The sequence below is a fragment of the Talaromyces atroroseus genome, assembly GCF_001907595.1.
Source record: "Talaromyces atroroseus strain IBT 11181 chromosome Unknown scaffold_16, whole genome shotgun sequence".
Taxonomy (NCBI): Eukaryota; Fungi; Ascomycota; class Eurotiomycetes; order Eurotiales; family Trichocomaceae; genus Talaromyces; species Talaromyces atroroseus.
In genome coordinates this window covers 528832-552957 of record NW_017971448.1, presented here as the reverse complement: position 1 = coordinate 552957, position 24126 = coordinate 528832, and the positions used below count along the sequence as shown (strand labels likewise).

The following is a 24126-nucleotide window of genomic DNA, read 5'->3' as shown; positions in this document are numbered from 1 at the left end:
GACGTCACGCTTTCGTGAGGACGGAGCGACTCAAGGGAAGCTCCTTCCTACGCAGTGCGGCCATCACATGATGGACTTCCATGATTATTTACGTTCATTCTTGCTGGTGTTTTGTTCTCAACTTTACCGATCCTGCACTGGTCCAACCAGACTGGCTGATGGCTTTGCGATCTTCTGATCACCGCCAAGCATCAACACCAGATCTGCCAGAAGATGGCCTGAACGAGTCACCTTGACGTCAGCTATGCATTCTCCAATGGGAACCCTCTCCGTCTAGCCATGGATGATGCCAGTTCCATGGCATTGACACGTCAGATTAGTCTTTGCTAAGACATCATCGAGTGTATGCCACCCAGAGAATACACGGATATGCTGGTGCTCAACCAGCTTGGCTTGCTAATACCGAGGGACAACAGAAGAAAGAACTCCGGTATAAGGTATAAGGAACTAGCTAGTCCTCTATAGGCAATTTTTTTCCAATAACGGGGCAAAAAAAAAGGAAAAAAACATACAACAGACGGGATTCGCTGGTGGTCACCCACCCAACTACTAACCGGCCGGCGTGTGGCTTAAGTACGGCTGAGCGGACGGGAAGCCCTGTTTTCCACACCCTATGGTCGTATGTGCTTGTTAAGAACACAAAAGGGAATTATATGTCTGGATCTTCAGTCCAATGCTTATGAGGTATCAATTCAGTGTTTCGCATTGGCTTTTCTTCCCATATCTGGACACATTGATCTGAATTATCCTATATCAAGCTCTAGATGGCTCATGAAAGCCATTTGTATTCGTTTCAACTATGTAACCTACAGAAAAGAGATACAAAGGCAATGTTCGAAAAGCCCAAATGTATTGTGTTTCCAGAACAAAGCCTTTATAATGTAGAGATATGCCTAGATTAGTTGATTTTGTCAACATGACAACTTCGACTAACGGTTGAGGCGAATTACTAGATCTAGGCCAACGGCTATACAAGATGGCAGCCGCAGCTCTAGAGTCAGACTCAGATTGAGAAGAAGACTGCACTCAATATTCAACATCCGACACTTCGAGCAGCACCACCGACACTGACCCAGGAATCATGCACAGGCTCCTCCTTCCACATGTGTGCGCCAACTTTATAGCAGACTACTACGACGTCCAAGCACTAAGGGGGCAATCCAACGCCAGCATTTCACAGATTCTTGAAACGTGGTGGTCTGCCGACGGCTTTATGAGCATCGTGCAACTCGTTCTCGAGTCAATTTCTGACACGGCACTGCACGATATCATGGCCACAGCTGTCGTAGACCATTACAATGAATTGATCATGCCCGATGACCTTGCAGAATTCAATCTGACAAATCGGTTTGCACTAGATTTGGTGCAACGGATGGGTGCAAAACTCAGGGATGCTGAGGACCTCACACATTATTCACCGAGTATAGCATAAACGGACGGTAGCTTGAATACCTGGGCAGGAACTTTTTGATCTAAACTCTACCTACGTAAACCATTGATTACCAGGTAGCTTATAGAGCTGTAAGTAATATATATATCTTAGAATTTTGGTTCAATTTCGAGTTATTGGATTTGAATACGATAGATTCATGTAAAAAAGAAAAAAAAAAAAAAAAAAAAAAAAAAAAAAAAAAAAAAAATCAGATACTACTTCTAGCTGAGTACGTATAGAAAATATAATTATGTATTTGCGTCATCCATGGATGGCTATTCCCGCTGTACAAGCCCTAATTCCCGATAAAAAGCTTCTGGCTTTGGATTACGCCCTAAGTACTCCATTAATACTTTCATTTCATCCTGACTACCTCCTTTCTTTAAGAGAGTATCTCGATATCGATGGCCCTCGATGGCGTTCATTGGGTCGGCCTTGAAGAAACTATGAAATATGTCTAGTGCATAGACTTCGGAACTGTAATCACGTCAGACACCAGACTATAATAAGACTTCTGGGGGACACCTCATACAGTAGGTAACCATAGAACCCGACATCATATCCATCGACGATGTGGCCCATAGTGGCTTCACCGTGGCCCCATTCATGGCCTTGGTCCTCAGGCCCATCGAATCCGACAACCTGTACCCATAGACGATTATAGAGTTCTGAAATATTCATGTCCACAATATCCTGATGAGATCGAGGCGTATGCACAGCCATGTCAAAAAGCGCAATGTGCAGAACACGCAGCTTGACCAAGGCGGAATTGACCATCCTGGTCCGAATGACACTCTCGATCATCTCGTTGGGTAATTTCGTGGGCGGCGGAGGCACATTCTCTCCGCCGGCTTCTTCCTTCCATATTTGCAGATATTCAGGTGACAGAGTTGAGTAATGCTGGCTGAGAGATTCCAGAACTGATGCGCTCCAACACCAATTCTCGAGCAGGATACTCGGAGTCTCGCAAAAGTCGTCCACCAGCCGTGTTCCATGGAAACGAGCGTATTTTGTTTGAGACACAAGATCGTGGATTCCATGTCCTAACTCATGGAAAAGCAGCACGACCTCGCTGTGCTTCAGCAGACTGGGTTTCTTGGGCGTGGGTTTGGAGAAGCCGCATCGGAGGGCTGTGGCTGGATACCTGCGAACCCCGTTGGCATCGAGAAAGCCCTGAATTAAACTTAGTCTCGTCCGTCTATCATGACAATATTAGAGGGTTGGAGCCCACCGGCTGTAAATTATGATTTGATGGGTTATTATATTTGCCCTGGCGAGGGTGCAGGTCCATATAGAGATACCCGACAAAGCCACCGCCCCTGAGTTCGGAATCCCAGACGTGGAAAAGCTTCACATCGTCGTGCCAGTACTTATCTCTATCTGTACCGTCGTCCTCCAGAAACACAAGACCGAGGAGGCTCTCGAAAATTTCAAGCATACCGCGAACCGTGGTGTCAAGGGAGAAATACTCTGCAAACTTGAAGGCATCAAAAGAGAACTGTTCGTTTTTAGCCATTCGGTCATAGAATTTTCCATCCCACAGGTAGTAATGCCCATCATACTTCTCTTCCCCGACATATGCACTCTTGATCTGTTTCATCTACCTGATCTCCTCGAGGGCGTTTTGCGAATGGCCAGATCGCAGGTCTTCCAGGAACTCTTCAATTGAGGAGACAGACAAGAGCATTCTATCTTTCACACGCAATGCCGCATGATGAGCATACCCAAGCAGACGTGCAACTTCATCCCGGAGCACAAATATCTCTTTCATAATCGGCACGTTCTGAGTACATTGATTTTCAAACCCGAGGAATATTCGTTTCCGAGTCTCGCTGGTTTTCGCATAGCTCTGAATTGGGATGAAATCAGCCCACTGGAAAGTCGCGCGCAGCTTGTTCGGGTCATCTTTGTCCTTCTCAAGCCCGTCAAGGACATCTTGAGGAACCCCGTCTAGCTCATCACGAGTAAGCCAGATTCCTCCATTTTCTTCATTTCGATTCTCGTCAAATTTCAGTCGGAGTTCTGACAGTCGTGTCTGGAGTTCTGCGAACCTAGTCCGTGGTTCGCCCTTGGGAAGACCGAGACCATTGTAGACGAATTTCCGATGGACCTGCTCCAGCAATCTTTGAGACTCGAGATCCAAATCGCCCTCCTTACTATTCATCACCACAGCATCCGTTAGACAATGCAAGTCCTCACGCGTAAACGTTTCTATCTCCGAGGCTTCAAACAGTTTCTCCGCCTCTCGAGACGCTTCCCGCAGGTTGGAATCCACCGAAACGTTCTGGTAGAAGTTCAAGATATTTTTCTCTAGTTCGACTTTATGTTCATTCTGAATCAAGGGCAACAATACATTTTGAAAAGTTACTGTCTCGGGTTTCACAGTTTTGGACAGCTGATCTTGAACCTCTTTTGTCTGCTGGATAAGCAGTTTGGTATCCCGGAGGAGTGACTCGGGAGTCGCCGTGAAACGCGGGCATTCTTGGGGCGGTTCTTGGAAAGACATGAATTTCATTACTTGGGCTTTTCGTCTGGTTATATTTTGGCATTATTTACCTACATAGGTATGGAGGGGTAGACGAGGGAACCGGAGCAGGTTTAGGAACTAGTCGTATCTCTGAAAATAAGTGCACTACGAACTAACTCGGTTAACTTCGTAGTTAGTTACATAGCTACTAAGCCTTTCAATGTAAAAAAAAAGTCTTTGTATCAGTTTGTGAGCTCCGATACGTGCGGTCGATCTGGCATATACTCTGCTGTGAAAAAGCAAGAGGGTCATTCTTATGATATTAGCACTAAGGCACGACATGAAGCATTAATTAAAAGTGTTATATATGGACATCACTTTTTGCCATGAAACAAACTAGCTAACCGCCGTATGTAGCTTTCAGCTTCAACATGAAATAAATTCTGATTGCATTACTATCTATATCTTTACACACAGTGATAGCTCTTGAGGTTCTTTATATTTACTATAGATCTAGCGTAATTGCCTAGGTGTATAAGCTGAAGCTTTACCATACAGCGTTGTGGTGTAGGGACGTCGTATAAGCTCAGCTACATCTGGTACCTAAACTCCTTGTTCTCACCATCAGTCAAATCCAAGAACTCGCTGTTAGCAACATGCTCATTTCGCGACTCCGACTTGTCTCGTCGACGGTTCTCCAAAATATTGAGCAGACGAATACATGCCAGGATCAATAGGCAAATTGTCGGGGCCAGCATCATCACGAGCTTCACTTTCTTGTATGTGGGATCCTGCACACTCGTAAGCAAAACAAACAAACAAATCTCATTTCTGGAATTTGAAAATGTGCATACATTCTTGGTGATCTGTGGTCCAGTCATGCTACCACTAGTGGAACCGAGCAGCAACACGCAGTTTGTGAGGACTTTCTTGGTGTGTCCAGCGGAGTTGGCGCTGACGAGGCTAAAGTTCAGGATGTAGGCAGCGACGAAAACTTGTTGGAACTGATACACGTCTGGTCAGTCTGGATTTTATTCTTCGTCGAAGTACGATTTGCAAAACTTACGTAGAAAGCGATGATTGATCCCCACTTGTTGTCTTCCAGGCCGTAGAGACATGCACCAAACACGATGCCAAACATGGCAGAGACACCAGCCCATAGTGTGCGATCATTCATTTTCGAAGCAAAGTAGCACGTAACTATAACGCCAACCAAAGTCGTCGCCCCATGAGGCATAGTCATGATTAGAGCTCTTCGTGACTCGAAGCCGAGAGAGACAAGCATCAACGATCCAAATGTGCCGACCGCTCCATATCCTATGTTTGCAATGAACTGAAAGGCAAAGTACAGGTACGTTCGAGGATCCTTCAGAAGCTCTATTGCTTGATAGGCCTTGAACTTCCGGTTTCCAATTCCTTGTTGGTTGACTCTGATTCGGTTGATTGCTACCACTCGTTCGGCTGGCGTGAGGAACTTGGCGGAAAGCTGGGAATCTGGGACTGTAAAGTAGAAGCAGATGGCCAAAGCAACGGTTATTGCGCCAAAGACGACGTAGAGGAGCTGCCAACTTGAGAGGCTACCGGTAGACGCCGAGGGACTGTCCAATCCCCAGGCAATCGGGGAGCCAATTATTGTAGCTAGACCGACCCCAGAGTACCAAAGACCGAGACGAGCAGCTTGTTCTGCACGAGTATACCACATTCCAGTCATGATCACAAAAACAGGAGTTATACTGGCCTCGAAGATCCTGCAAAGAAATCAGACTTTGTTTGAATTGGAGGAGCAGGAGAAAATAGATACCCGAGAAGCAGCCTGATAGCAAACAAGGAGCCATAATTCTTGCCAGCAGCCATACAAGCCAGTAGCACGCCCCAGATTGACATGTTTACGACAACCCATTTGGACAGCGGAACTTTCTGAATGATCAGAGCACATGGGAGGTTTGCAAACATGTAACCCAGACTGAAGATACTTCCCAGCCAGGAATACTCATTCGACGTTAAATGCGCATCGTGCCGGATTCCCATGATTGACGAGTAGGACAGAGTAGCTTTATCCATTGTGAAGAGAGTAATGACCGCCGTCATCTTGTAGATCTCACTGTCAGAGCAAACAAACAAGGTCACATACTGGCAGCAGCCAACTCACAATTGGAATCAGTCGTAGATCGATCTTTCGGACAAGTTTCTGGTGGTCGACGGCGGCGATCTCAGCTTCAGTGACATCCAACTCATAGACTCCGAGAGCCAAATCCGCATCTCTAGGCTTGACGTTTTTCAAAGCGCCAGACTCGACGTCTTGCACCGTAGTCTCGGCGAATTCCTGTTTCTCGAGTTCCATTTCGGACTGCAGAGATGCGCAAAAATTTCACTGGTGGAAGCACAGCACGAGGAGACTCAAGAGAAGAAGAGCGAGTGGCAAGCTGTGGACTGCGTTTTATTTTTCAATTCTTATTAGCCAAAAAAGGGTGACGAATGTGAGCGCAGCCTTCAGATAAGGAGGAGCCACTTCGGCGACACCAAGGCCATGGGACCGAGCGGTATCACCGAGGCATACATACATACATACATACATACATACATATCTTTGAACGCCATGACCAGCGGCGAGTCTGGGGGGTGAGTCGATAGACAACGGCAACTAAAAGGAAATTTGGCGGCGAAAGCCTAAGTTTCCTTCGCCGTTCTTCGCCGTCCTTGGCATATTCAGGCATTTCCTTCGCCGCCACTGACGCCTTTCTAGATAACAACAGATGTTTCGTCGCCAATGGAATGTCGCAGGCTGTGGAGCGGAGTTTTAACCAGGCGAATGGGTTCTGCTCGCACTATCTCTCCCACAAAACTCTGGAGCAAGAAAGATTGAAGACTTGTGTTGTGCTCTCCAACACCACTCCATTCAGTCCAAAAGTATGCATTATCAGCATGTTGTTGTCTCGGGGACGCCGTGGGAGCGAGGCTTTTCTCACGGCTCGCAAGCCCGTGATAAAATCCAAACCAACGTCAATCGTTACAAAGTCTCGTCCTCCCTACCTCCCCGAGAAGACTGCGTGAAATACATCAACGAATCATACATTCCGGCGATCGAGGCACTGTTTCCCGATGGTCTGGAAGAGATGAAAGGAATCGCGTCCGGGGCGATGGTGGAGCTCCAAGACGTGTTACTGCTCAATGCACGATATGACTTGGCTAGACTTACAGGCCACAAGGTCGGCGAGTGTACAAGCATGGCCTACTTGGGCCCAGACGACTCTGCAATTGTAGCGCAAAACTGGGACATGTCAGCCTGGCTCCACGACCTAGACACCATCATCGTGCTTGAGAGCCATATAGACCCGACGGATGAGCCTGCTCATACTGATACACCATCCGGGCCGAGGCGAATCATAGCTCTGACAGAAGCCGGTCAACTGGCGCGATCAGGCATGAATTCTCGTGGCCTTGGACTGTGTGCCAACTCCCTGTGGACCAATGAAGATGGAATTCCATCACGTCCAAGCCTGCCGCATTCACTTGCGCGTGCAATGTATCTGCACTGTCCCAACTTTGCAGCTGGGCTGAAGACTGTTTCGACCTTCCCACGACATGTGTCTGGAAACCTGATGCTGGCATCCTTAGACCTGGCCATGGATATTGAACTGACCCCCTCGCGCAAATACATACTGCATCCAGACGCAGTCGACCTGGGCCTGGATGGCCCTGAGACCTTTCTGATTACTCACGCCAACCACTACAATCACCCTGCCATGACCCATGCACATGCTTCACGGCCAATTGACACGTATCCCGGAGGCTCGTCGCTATTCCGTGATAAGAGGCTGGCACAGTTACTGAAGACCGGGTTGCGTCATTCAATGGCTTCATCCCGGATCCGAGAACAAAAGATACAGATTGCTACGGCAAAGGGCCTTTCACCACCAGTCACTCCGCCCATTGAGGAACATAACACCGAGGTGGTCGAGCAACTCAAGCTGTCACGTCCGGAACAGCCAGAAATGAATTTCAAGACTTCCTCTTTCCCACAACAGATTAGCCAACATGTCCTGACGGTCGATGATCTCAAGACGGCATTCTCCGACCACGCTTCATATCCCCGCAGTCTGTGCGAACATGCTGACAAGGGCGTCGAGCGATATGGAGCAGCGTCTAGTGGCGACAAGACCATGACTGTTGCTTGCGTCATCTACGACTTGAGGAAAGGTGAAATGCACATCTCTACAGGGAACCCTTGCCAGGGAGAACGTGCTTGGAGGAAATATGCCATCGAGATGGAAGCCACTACGACATTTGGCCTTTGAATTCCATTGTACTAGGACGTATCTAATTAGGTACTTTGCAATCAAGACTCTGGACTTGGCTCTGTTCATCTTCGCTCAATCATGGCCGAGAAAGACGCAGCATTGATAGTGGGAATTTGGTTGAAGTCTTGTAAAGTAGTTCGTATTCGCACAGCGAGAAGCTTTTAAAGATCCATGATTAGTTCCATGGGAAAAAAAAAGGTTTTAGATCTATGATTTGATGTTACTTACTTTGTGCTTGGATAATGTCAAGACATTGCGTATGCAGCGAGAACTAAATGAGTAACTGCGTGTCAAAGAAGCTTTTATGCCCTAGTTGAACGTCGTTGATGGTAAAATTAATGATCACATTCAGGTAATTTCTTTTACTTCTTAATAGGAATTTTTGCAGCTGTGGACATGTCAAATAACGACAGAGAGTCAGTCAGACTTACATTGCGGTGCTACATACACTTATCACACTCTGAGAACGTATTTCCAATCCAGCTAATGACTACTTTGGACTACATCTCTTTGGTCAACAAATTTTACGAAACACAAAAATCGTTCTTTATGGAGTCTAAACGGACAAGACTCATTCGCACAACTTCGAATGATTTGCTGCGCATCCATAGCCAATGCCGATATTTGCACACAAGCTCTTCAACGCGTATCTGACTTGCAGCTGTTTGAGAAATGGCACGGAGAAGCACCACAAAGTCGCAGATAGCATTAAAATGTGCACGAGACCCTGAGAGGTTAGAGGAGCGTGTGGTGAATTCAAAGGAAACCCCAAAGACTTACATGAAAACCAGAATGAGTCAAAGCTTGCACGTTTCATAGCGGAGAAATCAGCTAGCATTCGCTGAACAAATTGTAGCGCTTCCTCGTAATGAAACTCGTACTGATCATGGCCCTTGAAGACACGTAATGCGGTCCGGTGGATGAGCACATGGCAGTATTGGTATGCCACGAGCAGGCTTCCAAGACCGAAGGCATCATCCGGATCTTCGGCAGCTTCCAAGTAGGCTAGATGATCAAAGCTTGTTTTCCAATCCAAAAGCCGTGTTTTGAGCAATTGTAAAGTCTCCGACGTAGCAGGTAGATTCTCAGATAAGCGTTTGACACTTCGGATTGCACTATATTTGTAAGCTGGGGGGTCATGATTTCTCTACCGTGACAATATGCTTACAATAGCGACTGATGTAAATCGTCTAAGATCTGAGTTAGCTCCAACAGGTGAAAGAACAACACTGATGTTTCCATGTTTTCTTCTGTGGCGTCATTCATGCTTATAGGTGAAGTCCCTAGAGATGTAGAATGTCGATTATATGACAAGAGAGGTACGTCAAAATCTTCAGATTTGATATTTGGAGGTTGCCCGTGAGCGATACACACCCATATGTCTTGCACATAAACCAGCCACCAGAGATGCCTCCGTCTGGACTTCTCCTCTGAGCTCATGTTCCAACTCTCGCAATCAAGGTGTAGACCCAAAGAAAAGGCCAAAGATTTCGTCATAGCGACAAGAGAAGTATCGAATGAGCTATCAGCAACAAAAACATGAGGCCTTTTCCTTTCCATGAGCAATAAAGCCGCGCTGATAGTCGAATAGTCTGGTGCATGCATTTCCCTGGATATCTCACTCCACGCAAATTGGTGCATGGCATCTTGATCCGGGAGTTGAGCGCGAGTCATTGGTTTCGCATTGAATTGAGCCCAAGGTAGGTTTGGGTCATACGATCTCCAATGAAAGGCCATACTGTAGACCATCGCAAGGAGCGACTTGCATTTGTCATCTGGTTTCAAATTTGAGAATCTTAAGACAGGGTAGTAAGGCTCGACAAAACGGTGAAAAAGGCTGATGAGGATCTCTCCGTACTGTGACAAATCTTGGAGAATGGATGAAGATGGCTGCGAGACCACACAATTGGCCAACTCCGCCGACACCTGCAGGGGTGTCAGGAGCATTATAGGAGGGATATCCGCGGCCGGATCCAAGTGGCGAAAGCCGCGAAGTTTGGAAAAGCGATATCCTGCTTCATCGTATCGGTATCTTTGCCGTAGGATTGGATCGGTCTCTGATGTGAGCCCGAGATACCTCGAAGAAAAAGTGGATTCGGGAAGGCGTGGCGACGACGGCACAGACAAGCGAGGCGTGTCCTGGCGCAGTCCGTCGTCGGTATACTCCAATTGCATGCGCTGATTTGGATGGTCATCTGGCATCGAGAGTGAAGCATCGTGGGCGGGACTTGCTGGCCCCATTGCAGCTGATAGTCCCACAGGCGCGTACATGTCGTGCGCTGCGCCAAATGGACTCGAGACCTCACGCCAAAACGATGGAACTGTCCAATCATACCCCGTTGGATCTTGCAACTGGTCCAAAGATGGATCATTCTGGCCGTTGATTTCGTAACTTCCTGACTGCGACGGTCCGCCAGCGGGGGGCCTCGGTGGTGGATCTTTCTCAAAAGTACAGCTTCGCCCGGTCTTCTTGCATTTTAGGCATGGAGGCTGGGATTGAATGATGCATGCTATCTTTCGCACTCGACAAAAGTCACAGGGCCTCTGTTTGCCCCTTCCCCGTGGACGGCGACCCTGCGGTACCGCATCCTCCATGCCCGAGGATACAATCACTGAAAAAAAAGCTAGGCACACCCTAGATTAACATCCAAGTAATCATAACCGAAGTAACGTCAATATTGGGGAATGCAGCAGCATGAATATCACAAGCAAGTTGGGAAACTTTCGGACAGAGAGGTTCGTTGCTGTTATCTGAACAAGCCGGAGTGGGGCGAGTCCAAGCGCGGCGGCTGTTACTCTAACCCTAGCCCTAGACCATAAAGGGAGGTCGAAATATTGCAGCCTCTACTGAGTAGTATTGTGGTCTAACAAATCTAACCCAGGTCTGATTCTTACCGTAAAGCCTGAGGCATCTCAGCCCCAAGGAGAATTGTCAGGTGAAAAGGATACTCTCATCACTCTCAGTGTCTATGATATAGGTGTTGTATTATCACCGGACTCCGCTGTGAAACAAATTGAGCGGGCCCCATGTTCCTACCATGCGGGCTTGACGCCCGAAAATTCATGAATAACATAACTTCTAGTTCTTATAAAGAGATGTAAGCCTGGGATGTCTAGACTACTTAGATGCGTTCATCTGGCTTGGCGAGATCTCTAGTCCTCCTCGATTGCTTGCGTATGATTGGCCGAAATATGCTTATCCATTGGATACGCTAGGCCGTATTTTTCAAAGTCATTGGACGAGCCAATCAGGACACACAATCAAAATAATTAACTACAATGGTTGTGATCCGTTTCAGTTTCACCATATCCTTGTATAACTGCCTCTGCTTGTAGATACCGCCGCTATTCAGTGTTGACTACCTAAGTCTGGAACGACGGCATAGCCAAGCATTGAGCGAGATAGAGTCCTCCAGCCCTGCATACAGAGAATCACGAAAGTGTCGATATATCAGAGTATTCCATCCTTGACACAAGTCGAGCTCGATAGTGTCGCCTTGGATCGCGTTTGGTAGATTGCAAGTGTCTGGACAAGACTCATCGTGCATTCAAAATTCATTGGTCTATAGGATACGGCCAAGTGCCCATTGAGTAATATGAAGTCACGGCCTTGATCAATCACTGCTCTAACCAACGTAGTACACTGTTACTGTCTATGAGCTGCGGTCAACGCAAGAATTCAATATATATATTATGCAGAGACTCGAGCTGGGAATAATGCTAAACTATGCGAGAAGAGCTTTGCTTGAGCTGCCTAGGTGCGTGTGCGAATAGAAGAGCACAAGAGCATTGAATTTGCAGCCGCACTCTCAGAAGAATCGCGACTGACATGTTATTTTTTGGCGCATATGAGGTCTTTTCTGTTGTGGCGAAGAAGGGTCGCAGCGTGCGAGGACTTTACCTAGGTATAAGCTGGAGCTTTTGCATATATTTACATCTAGACTTCTGGCTAACTTGGGACGCTTTGTAAGAGACAAAGGGATGCATCATCCTTTGCTGACTCGAGGGCAATTAATAAGCGTTGTAATGAGCCCTAGGAAGCGAAGATTTGGCTTTACATATGACTTCCATATTAAGTTAGTGATATAAAGTAATATATTAATATAGGTCATTCAAAATTGAGAGTAAATTTCGTGAGGTCGTCTGTGATATTCCAACCTTGGTTATCAAGTCTGTGGACTGTAACGATGTTTACATTGATTTTCTTAGGGTATCCTTGGTCATCTGACTGTATAGGTCGGAGCCATATTGGGAAAGACGGTCAAAACAAAGCTAGGTTGGGCACGTGTGGCTGCGCCCGACGCACAACCGACTCCCTGCGAAGTCAGAACCTCGAGGACACAGCAAGGTACTTGAAAACACTCTGGAGACTGTGGGCACTTTCAAGATGGAAAGGCTTCCCACTCAGGTCGTCGACCTAGTAAGCTGCAACAATGGACGAGCCCCTCGTTCTAGTCCTAGTAAGTATTAATTCAGTACCCAACATCACAGATTATCCATCACGTTGTGGTCGAGGACACGCAAGACGTTTGGGGCTTTGAAAAAATTACGCCTGGTCAGCAAGGCTTTTTGCTCTACTGCATCAAAGGCACTTTTCCGTCACATTACTTTGCTCTGCAGGGATAGCCAGAATATCCAAACAGACCTAACGAAACTCGAAGAGTTCTCCAAAGGGAGATATACTACGGCTGTTTTCCAGGTGGATTTGTATATGGCTTGGTCACGGTTACTACTTGACTTGGACAAAGGAATATCCCCTATTTTGGCTGAATTTGCCAATCTGAAAGCTTTCCAGGCTCACATCGGACATTCTTCGAGTCAAGTGAATGACTTGGCCAGCATGGCTCTTTCTATCATGTGCCGTTTACCGCTCAAAAGGCTTACAGAGCTGTATATTGGCTTCGGGTTCAATTTCACCCATGATGGCGACCCACCTGCTTCTACAAAGGCCAGCTCAGTACAGATAGATCCTAAACTTGGACTGGAAAATCTAAAGCACCTGGGTCTGCGTGGTTCAGTGCGTATCGAACAAGACGGTGCCGCGGAACTTTATCCGCTTCTTCGAACCGCCGTCAATCTTGATTCTTTGCAACTGGAAGATTGTGATGTAGCGAAATCGCTGGACATCAACAGCATAACTCGTCTCCAGTACCTGAGTCTTCGCTTGCTGGATATCGCCCACGATGATCTGCTTTGTATGTTGAAAAAGTGCAAGGCGTCGCTCATATCCATCCATTTTGGCGCCGTGAGCATAAAATCTGGCTCGATGCTACCTGTGCTTTTCCAGATCAGTAGGGACCTCGATTTACTCGAATTTGAATTCACAGACAGGCGTGGCTACCAAGGCCGACCGATTATCAACGCGCACCTTAAATCACGATACGTGCAGGATGAAGCTGTTCTTTGCTACTACGCCTATGGATCACTGATATACAGCGTCGAGTAAACTTAAAAAGGCGTGCTTCAGGGCTGTACAGGATGTACCTACTAGATGATTACTTCACACTTCCCCCTCTGAGATCTGTAATGGAGGAGGCACAATATCAGGAACTAACGTCACTCCCTGAGATCTGAGGGCCTGCTTTTCTACTTTTTTCTCGAATATTGACTTTGGTGCTACAGCTATTTTATAAAACCTATACGGCGCATATTTTTTTAATATATTAACTGGTAAAAATAATAGCACCAGCAAATTCGAAACAAGTTATATCTTTGAACGGACAACACCGCCTAAAGTTGCCCACGCATCTAAGTACATAAACAAGGACCCGTCACTTAAGCAACAGTATAAAAATTATAGAATGGAGACCGGAGTAAAGGCTAAAATTTAGGCTAAAATTCGAGCCGGCGGGGCTCTGGGAATGTGGGCCCCACGTGTCCGAGCTGGGCATCAACCTACCTTGGGACCTTTCTTGTATATTCACTGCGTACACCGTATACTATGCCATCATGGCAGGCGCAAAGGGGAAGAAAAAGCAGTCTCGCCTTGCATTTGCCCCCATCGACGATGCACACTCACTCTCTGCCCGAGGCCCTGACTACAACACATCGCAATCATCGTTCTCGCCAGCCAGACTCCGATACTCCAACCCATTCTCTGGGAAGGTCACCGTGAAAGGCCAGCTACAATTAGAGGACTATACCCGGCGCTGGAATAATACTGAACTAGACGATGCGTTGACTGGGCCAGAGCAACGCTCTATACCTGAGCCCATTCCGAGCCAAAGTAAGTTTGAGCTGGACTTGACCTCTCACCGGCACACCGTTATTAATCACATGAGGGGTCTTGAGAACCGACCACACAGTCAAGCCAAACTCTCTCTCGTCTTCTAAATTCCTCACCTTCACCACCTCCACGTCGCTCGTTGAACACCACTCACGAAGACCTCTCATCGTCGGATATCGAGACCATCCGACCATCGAAACGAACACGCATACAAACTATAACCCTGTCTGACAGCGAATCAGACCAAAACTCTCTTCCTACTTTACGTTCGCAAGGTCATAACGAAAGATCCATTAACGAAGATTCCACCATGGGATCTCGTCACAAAGAACGCACCCTTCGCAGACGCAGCGAGCGACTCAAAGCTGCTTCATCGCCAATGAGCGCATCACCACGCAGCACATCCCTAAAGATAGATCTTTCTGGAATAGGGGAACCAGAGGAAAGCGCTTCTGGGAAACTGACGTCGTCTCCCACCTACCGCAAACGCCGTGCGCGGCCCAGGAATTCTAAAGCTTTGGCTGTTAACGATGATTCTGAAGACTCAGACCTGATTATCACTGGAAAAAAGCACAAAAGGGTCAAACCGGATGACTCAGAGTCAGAACCTGAAGCGGCAACAAATCCTGGAATGGACGACAATGAGGGCTCTTCGGATGACGACGACATTGTAGCCTTCACCCCGTCATGGCGGGCCTCCAAGAGATCACGGACATTGAATTTAAATGACGACGACGATGATGATCAGGGAAGTCCAAAGACTCCAAGTAAGCTTCGCTCAGAACAGGATGAGCTTGACCTTGAGGAAGACTTGGAAGATCTCAGAGACACAGGTGAGGATACTCTCTAGGAATATCCTTTGCGTATCTATGCTAACCTTCTTAATTAAAAGACCTGAGAGAAAAACGAACCCGTGGTGCAGTTGTCAATTCTGCAAGAAGCGTCCGCCAGAAACATCTCGAGATGCTACGGCGTCGGCGCGCAGGCGAAAAAGCCGTAACAGACGCAGCAGAAGGTGAAGGCGAAGAAGATGAAGAAGAAGAATACGACGAAGAAAAGGAGTCTCACAATAATGCGGTCAACGCAATTTTGAACTGGGCTCGAAATTACGGAGACCATAGCAATGACAACAGAGATAGTGACGCAGACTCAGTCATCGAAGCAAACGAAGATCTAGATACAGACGACTCCTCTTTCATCGAGGAAGACGGTGAACTAGGCGCCCCGGTAGCCGTCCCCTTCGAATTCAGCCGACATCGTACCAAGCATACGAAGGACTGCTTCCGCGATGTCATTGAGTGGATGGTCCACAGCAAGCTCAATCCGGCGTTTCCACGCGGTGATGAGATGTATCAATTTGCTTTTCGGAAGGTGGGCGATGAACTAGTGGGCAGGATCAAGTCGCAGCTGGCGTCTACTGTTTGGAATGCGGATTTTTTGAATGCCCTGCGTGCTCGCCCGTATCTTGACGTTACTGCTCACCTTCCCTCTTCTGATTCATGTAATGCCTGCAACCGTTCAGGCCATTGGGCTTCCTCTGATCTCAAATTGAGCGGCAAGCCTTATTCAGACGAGACTCTTGAGCCGCTGTACGATAGTGACAGCGACAGTGACGAAGACAGCGAGACCCAAACCGCGAGAGACCACCGCAGGCGAGATATTGACAGTGAAGGGCACATTCTACCATCAGAAGATACCCATTTCTATCTTGGCAGGTACATTATTACCTATAACCCCCCCCAACTGAATATCCAGAAACTAACACCCTATTTCGTAATGGAAAAAAGAACCTGCAAATCCAACGCCGTCCTAACCCACACCCTAGTTCACTGGCGCTTCCACCTTTACGAATGGGTCGTAGACTACTTAAACCGCAAAGAAGAGCTCCTCTCAAACCCCCAACGTTCTCTCGAGCGCGAGAAACTCTCCGCCAAAAAGCGAACCAAATACGCGAACAAAGTGGTTGATAAAATGAACTCGAATGGGGAAGTGCAGCGACTATGGACGGATTTTCATCAGAATCTTAGGACGGTTAGGGAAATGCAAAAGGTTTGCCCCTTTTTATTTCTCTCTTGTTGTAACTTGGTGACTAACTACGGGTTTAATAGGATGATGCCCAAGCGGTCTATAATTGAAAGGAGGATGACTTGCTTGCTTGGTTGCATGCATCTTGCCCTTTCGGATGTGACTATACCATTCATTGGCGTATGTCCCTAAGTCCCGTCGACCGGAGTTGCGTTTAAGGATATGAATATTCATCATGACAGTTGAAATCAGTATTAGTATATCCCATACTAGTGATGAAAACACGAGACAATGACATATACCCCATAATGCTTTTGTTTAAAAGAAAGACAATTAAATTTTCAAAGTCTAACAATAATATGAACAGTATTTTAATACATTTAATAGAGAAGAGAGAAAAAAAAAAGGGGGGGGGGGGAGAAAAAACCAAGCTGCAAATGATACAGACCCGACAGACCATGACGAGAGGAAAAAGAGTTACACAGACAAGACAACCGCCGGCTTTTCCACCTTCATGGTATTAATTCCAAAACGAAAAGGATCATTCAATGGATGTTGACGTCGAAGTATGCATATAGTCGAAAGCAAGAATAAAGAACCACGTGTTTTCGTCTGTCTCTTCGATTATGCACCATGATCGATCGTTAAAAAAAAATTCGCGTGCAAAGATAAAGATGAATTATATCATAAAGCCTCCCCTTTTCTTTACAGAGCAGCCTGAGATTTCTGCTCAGGGTTGGCAGCGCCAAGAGCAGCGGCAGCAGCGTCGGCGCCAGGAGTGAGCATCTACACAAACCACCATCAGTATCAAGCCCTCCTTTCTTTCATCGCAAGGAAAAAAATTTTTGTACTCACCTCATTAGCACCCCTCATCATCCCCTGCTCCCTCTCCATCTGCACGTACTGCTCCTCCTCGGCAAAAGCCAGCGCCCACGGAACACCCAGCAAGAAAGCACTTGTGCTAATCACCCAGAGCGCCTTTCCGCTGAACGAAAAGGTAGATTTTGTGAAGCTGGTGAGACTCGAGACGGTGCCGACGATGCGGCGACGGGACTGTGGTGGGATCATATCTTTGAGGGCGACAATGCGCTGGTACAGAGTCTCGCTTTCGCCGTCGTAGGCCGAGTCTACTGAAATTTCGGATTCTATTTATTTTTGTCACATTCTTGAATCAGCTTGAATTTTCCTTTTGAGAGAAAGTTTTGTTTTTTTCTTTCCCCCTTCATGTATTTAAGTCCGACGTGGCGTTCAATAATGAGTTCAAAGACAGCACACGCGAGCACACGACAGGAGACGGAAAGGGGGGAAACGTACCGGTATCAGTGTAATCATCATCGTCCTCATTATCCGACACGAGCAACGAGTCCTTCGAAGGGACAGGCTTCTCTGTAGTGAAGTGCTCATCTTCGACCTCAGTGAGCTTGACCATTTTGACAGATTGTTCGAATCCTCTCGCGAATCGATCAACGATTGCTGCAATTATATAAATAGATTAAATCGAAAGGGAGTGAAGCAAGAATGACAAGACACGGGTTTGTCTCTGTTACTGTCGACTCAGTAAAGATTGGCGTGGAAGTTGATGGTCGTGCTTTGTTGCTTGGGAGAAGAAATCGAACTTCTCGGGACGTCCAGATGGGGACCAACTTTTTCCGATCCACCGGGTCTTGGCGTCGTCACTCCATCTAAATCCATACCCTAAAACATCGGGAAGTATTTTCATGCAAATATATAGTATTGTACACGCCCAATTTTTCTGGAGACGACAGTTCTATCTAGACATTACTGTAGAGCTAGTTATAGAAAGGAGAGGGGAAAAAGAAACATCCATTTTACACCCGGCCAAGCTTCCACTTTGAAATTCGATCTTGAATTTCCTCCCAGGGAAACGGCCGCAGTTTGTAACCTTCCAACTCGCCTTCCTGGACGACGACTGTAGGCTTTCCAGTTCCCTGTCCTGGGTTGTACACTTGCCCGCCAAAGACCTGCCTGGCAACGCGACGCAGATCCTTGACCGTCAGCGCCTCAATGCGCTCACACATCTCTTTGACGCCGACCTTGCGGCCGTGCACCTGCACTTGGCGTCCAAGGTCTTCCAACTCGACCATACGAGATTCCAAATTCATGAGGAGCGATGAGCGAAGCTGGTTCTTCGCACGATTCACTTCTTGAATCTGTAGCGACGAAAATCCACTGTCGAGTGTCAGCGCTTGAAGCTCCCGACACATGACTTCGAGCATCTGCGGTGTGCGTGTTGGGCTGCACGATGCTGAAATGCCAAACAGACCGCTATCAGTGTAGCTATGGTTGAAGGCAATGCAGCTTTCAACCCATCCATGCTGGTTGAGCACGTTCGTATATAGGCGAGAGTACATGCCCTTGCCGGGCCCACCGGCTGAGAACGAGCCACCACCGCCAAGCAATGTCTGAAGAGTGGCAAGCGCATATATGTCAGGAGAAGAGATAGGAAGAGCTTCAAATGCTAGATGGATATGGCTCAGTCGTGGGTGGTTGGGATTGGCTGGAGGGGGGATCGGTGGTAATGACAAATATCCACCAGTATAATGAGCTGAACGGCCCAGATCAACAGCCGAAGGTTTGAGGAGAGCTGGATCAAGAGCTTTAACTGTAGCCTTGCGCGGAGCAGATGTCGATAAACTCTTGAAAAAAGGAAGTTTCGACAGAATACTAGATTCCGACGTTCCGGCTTGTGCATTGCTCGAAACATTAGCAGTCGCGGTGCTCAAAGGAATGGTAGGCAATTCTCCCTCCCGTTGTGCCTTGGGGTCTCCAGAAAGCATTGATTCCACCCCCTTGCCATGCAGAGCCGGGCCCTCGATGTCCGATGTCATATCGCCGAAATACTGTTCTGTGAGTCGAACAGCCTCATCATGCGGAACACCGGCAAATGCAACAACTATCCGCTCCGGCCTGAAAAATGCTGCCCGGTATTTCTCAACCACAGTCTTGTTGATTTCCAACAGCCGTTCCTGCGGGCAAAGTAAAGGATTTCCAAGCGTGTTGTTCTTAAATCCAGCCATGTGTACGAGTTCCGGCAGGATTAGCTCCGGCTTGTTCCATATTTCATTAATTTCGTACTCAGCCGTCAGCAGTTGTTGTTCAACCTCCTCTTCTGTGATTAACGGTTCCCGAATTGTCTCCGCCAATAAGCCCAGGGTCGTGGGGACGGCCGAATTAAAACTGGCAGACTGATACATAAGCGACTCACGAGACGAAGCGCACTGTATGTTCCCGCCTAACGACTCCAGAGCCTCCAGCATCTGGTCCGCCGAACGAGCCTTGGTCGACTTGAATGCTAGACGATCCATTATATGGCTGACTCCGCGGAGACTATCATCTTCATATCGTGAACCGGCATCCACATAAACTCCGACGCCAGAGAACGGTCCAGGCAACGATTCGCTAGCGACGCGGATTCCATTTTTGAGCGTTGTGATTTGATCGAAATCGGAGGCATCCTGTACATTTCAAATCATTAGCTTGGCAGAAGCCTTGATTTTTTTTTTTTTTTTCGTAAACGGAAGAACCATACCCGAGCTATCGTGTCCGCAGCGCTTGCAAGTCCCCTAGTGTTTCTAAGTTGGCTGCGGACAATGGGCCCAACAGACTGAGCAGTTCGCAATGCTGCTCGACGCATATCGAGAACAGCCAAGCAAACAACGTGTTGGGATGGGAGAAGGAAAAGGGAGTTGCCGTGGAATGGTTGGCAACGGCAAGTTTTCAAGCTTCGTAGTCGAGGTCTGCGCCGGAATGACGCCGCCCGCCCGAATTCTGCAGCTAACCCAATTAGGCCTATGTAGTCTCGCATTATTTATCTAGCCAACTTGAAACAGTATTCAACATTCAATAATCCTATGAGTACATAACATTAATTCTCTGCTGCCCATTTTCTGTATCCCTCTAAACATTCTGCATTGGCCACGCTGGCGGAGGTCTTGATGTTCAACCCGCACAGAATTTGCTTCACGGCATTCTCCACCTTTTTGCCATTCGAAGTCAAAGGAATCTCATTACCAGGGCACAAGGCAATAATGCCTGGCACATGGCGTGCGCTGAGTTCTTTGCGAATAGCAGCCTGGATCCTGGCCGTCAAATCCTGAGATATCTGTGGAGCTGACCCTTTCAACCCTTCTGGGACGAGCTTGACAAAAAGAACGACAGTCTCGTCGACATCTATGCCCTCGCGTCTGCGCCCGATGCACAAAGAATCCTCAATTTCTTGCGAAAAGTGTTTTAAGATTACGTTGTATATCTCAGCGCTGCCAAATCGGACTCCTGCTGGTTTGAGGACACCGTCACTGCGACCAAGCATCATCAAGCCGCCTGTATCTGGGTTGATACGTACAAAGTCACCATGGTGCCATACAGTTGGGCCAAAGGCATCAAAGTAGCTCTTTTTATATTTCGCCTCTCCCTCTGGCCCAGGTGGCCAGAACATGACGGGTTGGGCTGGGAAGGGTTTGAGACAAACCAAGTCACCGGGCTCGTTTGTTTGCGTTATATCGTTTCCAGCAAAGTCGTAAGCAGCAACAGCCATCCCCAGTCCCCGACATTGAATCTCGCCTCTATATACAGGTGATATTGGGCACGAAGCACCGAATAAAGAGATTATGTCCGTCCCACCTGTGATAGAACCAAGCATGACATCTGGATGGAATGAGGAGTAAATGTACTCAAAGGTAGAAGGTGCTAAGGGGGCTGCGGTACTGAAGATTGCTCTCAACTTATCCAAACGTACCGGGCGGTTGGGATGTTCTCGCGGGTTTAAAGATGCCTGTTCGATCAATGATAAATACTTCGCAGACGTTCCGAAGTGTGTGATTTCGAGCTCGTCAATCAATCGGGGCATCGCCATTTCTCCCTTACCCCCTTCGACGTCAAATGGGCGAAAGGGACTTCCATCGTAGACAACAATTGTGGCGCCACTCGCAAGCGCCGATACAAGCCAATGCCACATCATCCAGGTGGTTGTAGTATAATAGAATAGGCGATCACCTGGTCTGATGTCTCCGTGTAAGACATGTTCCTTTTTATGTTGTAGAAGCGTTCCCAACGCGCCGTGCACAATGGGCTTGGGAGCCCCGGTTGTTCCAGACGAATAGAGAATATACACCGGGTGATCTGGATCTAACGATTCGAACTTCAGGGGTGCATCAAAATCCTGTACGTGGTTGATGAAATCCCTGTACAGAACTGCTAGTCCACTTTGGGGCTTGACTTTATCCATGCCAAGTTGGACCGATTGTATAGCTTCTAGAATCACGACACGTTCCAAGCAGGGTAATTCTTTCACGATATCAACGACTTTCGTTTCAGTACCATGGACCTTGCCATTATAAAGAGAAGCATTGTCTGCAAATAGTATCCTCGGCTGTACCTGTCGGAGGCGTTCAACAACGGCATGGACTCCAGTATCGGGGGAAATGGAAGTCCAAAGAGCACCAATAGAGGCTGCGGCTAACATGACCACCACGGCGTTGACGTGATTACCAACAAACCCACCAATGCGATCGCCAGTTGCTATGCCCATTTGCCTCATAGCATTGGCGCATACCCGAACCCGCTCTCTCAATTCTCTCCATGAAACAAACTCACGGTCTGACTCGGTAGCGCCAATAATGGCAACTGACTCGTCGCCGGGGCAATTCTGGGGAAACAGAAGGTTCTCGGCGAAATTCAGACGGCTGCCCTGAAAGAAAGGTGGCCTCGGGAATAGAGCTGAGTGCGGATCTAGAACCTATAGCCATGCGTACATATGTCAGAGTCCTGAGCACCTATACCAGCGTGTAGACTCGTACCTTGGAGTATGTTTTGTGTGCTTTTACACCTGTTAGATGCCAGACTTCTTCCCAAAACTCTGCGGGATTAGAGACACTCCATTGCCACAGGTCATCGTAGTTTTTCAGCTTCAGAGCGTATTTCTGGTTGATATGGCTCTTGAATTTGAACAACTCCGTCTTCTCGGGGGCTGAGGGCCGCCATAGCTCTAGGGCCTCGACTTCGGCTGTGAGTGAAGGCATCTTTTTCCTTGCGTTTCTTACGGCGCTGTGGTTGGGTTTGAAGACGCAGCAGTCATGAGAAGATGAGAAATCAGGCCCAGGTCAGGCACAGAATTTGTGCTCTGAAAGCGGGCATTCTACTTCTGGAAGGAGCGCAGCATACAACGCGGGGAAGGTCCACGGGCGAAATCCGTCTGCGGCCCGCATTCCGCAGTCTGCCGGATTGGGTAACTGTCGACTACCGGAATTATACAAGCATGAGCAACGTAGTAGTTAGAAAGAAAAGACCGAAGATGGATTATTTCGGTCAATGCCGGACCTTTGGTATTCAGTTTCTAGCTTAGCATTTGCTAAAATTGCAATACAACGGAACCCTGAGGTCCTTCGACTGTCCCTGTTCATTTAATACCCTTCGACGTCGCCTTAATGTAGTAGCGCTACATAAATGCTCATTCGATCTAGTATCGTGTGCGAATTCCCTACCTGGAAAGAGAAACAAGCGTCTTACATAGACTAGGACGGCAATCTTATCTAGGTATGATTCAACACTTTTTCTAGTTTGGAGAAAGACTTTATGGGCCGTCGAGTTCACCATATTTTAAGTGGAGACAAATCGATAGAGCATATCGCTAAACAGGGTCAATATGAACACTGATAACTTTGATAAATGGCTATGATAACTGTATGCCGAACACAGCCCTGCCTTATCATCAAGGCCATGGTTCCTGACCTTCTAGCCCAAGTGTATAGAATATCTTGCTGATAGGGATATGATTTTGAAACGCAAAAGCAACATCATCTGTTTGCGGCTGTCTTTTTTGGTGAATTAGGTTGAATGAATGATGTAAACGAGACTCATCGGATGATATCAGAATGTCGCCCCTGAGTGACCCTTGCACACCGTCAGTCATACTGGTGAAGACAATAATCCTCAATAATCAGGCAGGCTATGCCCCATCAGGCTTGGCTTGGCTGCACGAAAAAGCCTCGCCGAAAAGTCAGGGGCAGCTCAAAATTTTATGTTATTTACCGTGCTGTTCCGTCACGAAATAACACGGCGTTTTATCGGCGGATACAGCGCCGCCTGCTGTTGTGTACGGTACCCTGCGTTAGTTACGAGTCCCGGACGGTACCATACAACCTTCCCAGCTCCCGACTAGTCCGCGCTCTTTGGGCCTCCTTCAAGTCCCGACAACCACCTCACCTCTCCATGTCAGGAATCTGCCTTCTCTCATCCGTCCCTAATATCCAACTCCTCCGGTGTCCTCTGCGACTAGACCCAGAAACAACAGCCTCTGTTCCAATTGTTTCTGCGGCAAGCGCTACGCACGGTCGGGAGCCTCGAGAGTCTCTCTCCCCGCGCGCGTCTTTGACCGCTTGCTTGCCAGCGGCTCTTTCGGATGCATTTCGCTGCCCAGTCCGTCAAGGCTCACCAATGTATGTTTGCCTGTGTGAAGTTGTTACTTTCTGTTGCTGGTGCAGATTGCTGCTTCTGGCATTATGCATTTGCAATAAGCTCCCGCCATGGCGCGTTGTTCGCATTGGATTAACTCGATTATTTTAGCTAGATAGGACAATTCTTCGTCGGTTGCTAAAGGCTCGCCTCTGCTCTGAGCATTCGGATGCGATTTCTACTTGCATTCACCTTAGACAATAGTGAA

At 47.6% G+C, this 24126-nt stretch overlaps 7 protein-coding genes across 7 annotated transcripts, besides 1 other annotated feature; 3 read left to right on the top strand and 4 right to left on the bottom strand.

Annotated features, from left to right (window-relative positions):
- Nucleotides 1-366: 366 nt before the first annotated feature.
- Nucleotides 367-647: a repeat region (Identified by RepeatMasker using a combination of RepBase library and repeat library created with RepeatScout).
- Nucleotides 648-1483: 836 nt separating this feature from the next.
- UA08_08945 (hypothetical protein) lies at nucleotides 1484-6240 on the bottom strand (the record flags this gene model as incomplete). Its single annotated transcript, XM_020263841.1, has 11 exons — nucleotides 1484-1519; nucleotides 1786-1909; nucleotides 1965-2605; nucleotides 2664-2930; nucleotides 3037-3091; nucleotides 3157-3963; nucleotides 4503-4690; nucleotides 4754-4903; nucleotides 4966-5647; nucleotides 5701-5987; nucleotides 6049-6240. The coding sequence occupies 11 exons, from the start codon at nucleotides 6238-6240 to the stop codon at nucleotides 1484-1486; spliced, it is 3429 nt and encodes a 1142-aa protein (XP_020116006.1).
- A 568-nt stretch (nucleotides 6241-6808) lies between these two features.
- Nucleotides 6809-8194, top strand: UA08_08944 (hypothetical protein; the record flags this gene model as incomplete). Its single annotated transcript, XM_020263840.1, has 1 exon — nucleotides 6809-8194. One exon carries the CDS (start codon nucleotides 6809-6811, stop codon nucleotides 8192-8194), a length of 1386 nt encoding a protein of 461 aa, XP_020116007.1.
- Nucleotides 8195-8721: 527 nt separating this feature from the next.
- On the bottom strand, nucleotides 8722-10792 carry UA08_08943 (hypothetical protein; the record flags this gene model as incomplete). The annotated part of the gene is made up of 3 exons (XM_020263839.1): nucleotides 8722-8924; nucleotides 8978-9312; nucleotides 9366-10792. 3 exons carry the CDS (start codon nucleotides 10790-10792, stop codon nucleotides 8722-8724), a joined length of 1965 nt encoding a protein of 654 aa, XP_020116008.1.
- A 1838-nt stretch (nucleotides 10793-12630) lies between these two features.
- On the top strand, nucleotides 12631-13643 carry UA08_08942 (hypothetical protein; the record flags this gene model as incomplete). The annotated part of the gene is made up of 2 exons (XM_020263838.1): nucleotides 12631-12657; nucleotides 12786-13643. The coding sequence occupies 2 exons, from the start codon at nucleotides 12631-12633 to the stop codon at nucleotides 13641-13643; spliced, it is 885 nt and encodes a 294-aa protein (XP_020116009.1).
- Nucleotides 13644-14146: 503 nt separating this feature from the next.
- Nucleotides 14147-16558, top strand: UA08_08941 (hypothetical protein; the record flags this gene model as incomplete). Its single annotated transcript, XM_020263837.1, has 5 exons — nucleotides 14147-14423; nucleotides 14699-15256; nucleotides 15316-16138; nucleotides 16211-16472; nucleotides 16532-16558. The coding sequence occupies 5 exons, from the start codon at nucleotides 14147-14149 to the stop codon at nucleotides 16556-16558; spliced, it is 1947 nt and encodes a 648-aa protein (XP_020116010.1).
- A 595-nt stretch (nucleotides 16559-17153) lies between these two features.
- UA08_08940 (hypothetical protein) lies at nucleotides 17154-17877 on the bottom strand (the record flags this gene model as incomplete). Its single annotated transcript, XM_020263836.1, has 3 exons — nucleotides 17154-17234; nucleotides 17304-17593; nucleotides 17763-17877. The coding sequence occupies 3 exons, from the start codon at nucleotides 17875-17877 to the stop codon at nucleotides 17154-17156; spliced, it is 486 nt and encodes a 161-aa protein (XP_020116011.1).
- Nucleotides 17878-18277: 400 nt separating this feature from the next.
- Nucleotides 18278-22486, bottom strand: UA08_08939 (hypothetical protein; the record flags this gene model as incomplete). Its single annotated transcript, XM_020263835.1, has 4 exons — nucleotides 18278-19924; nucleotides 19999-20243; nucleotides 20373-22203; nucleotides 22265-22486. The coding sequence occupies 4 exons, from the start codon at nucleotides 22484-22486 to the stop codon at nucleotides 18278-18280; spliced, it is 3945 nt and encodes a 1314-aa protein (XP_020116012.1).
- Nucleotides 22487-24126: the final 1640 nt, after the last annotated feature.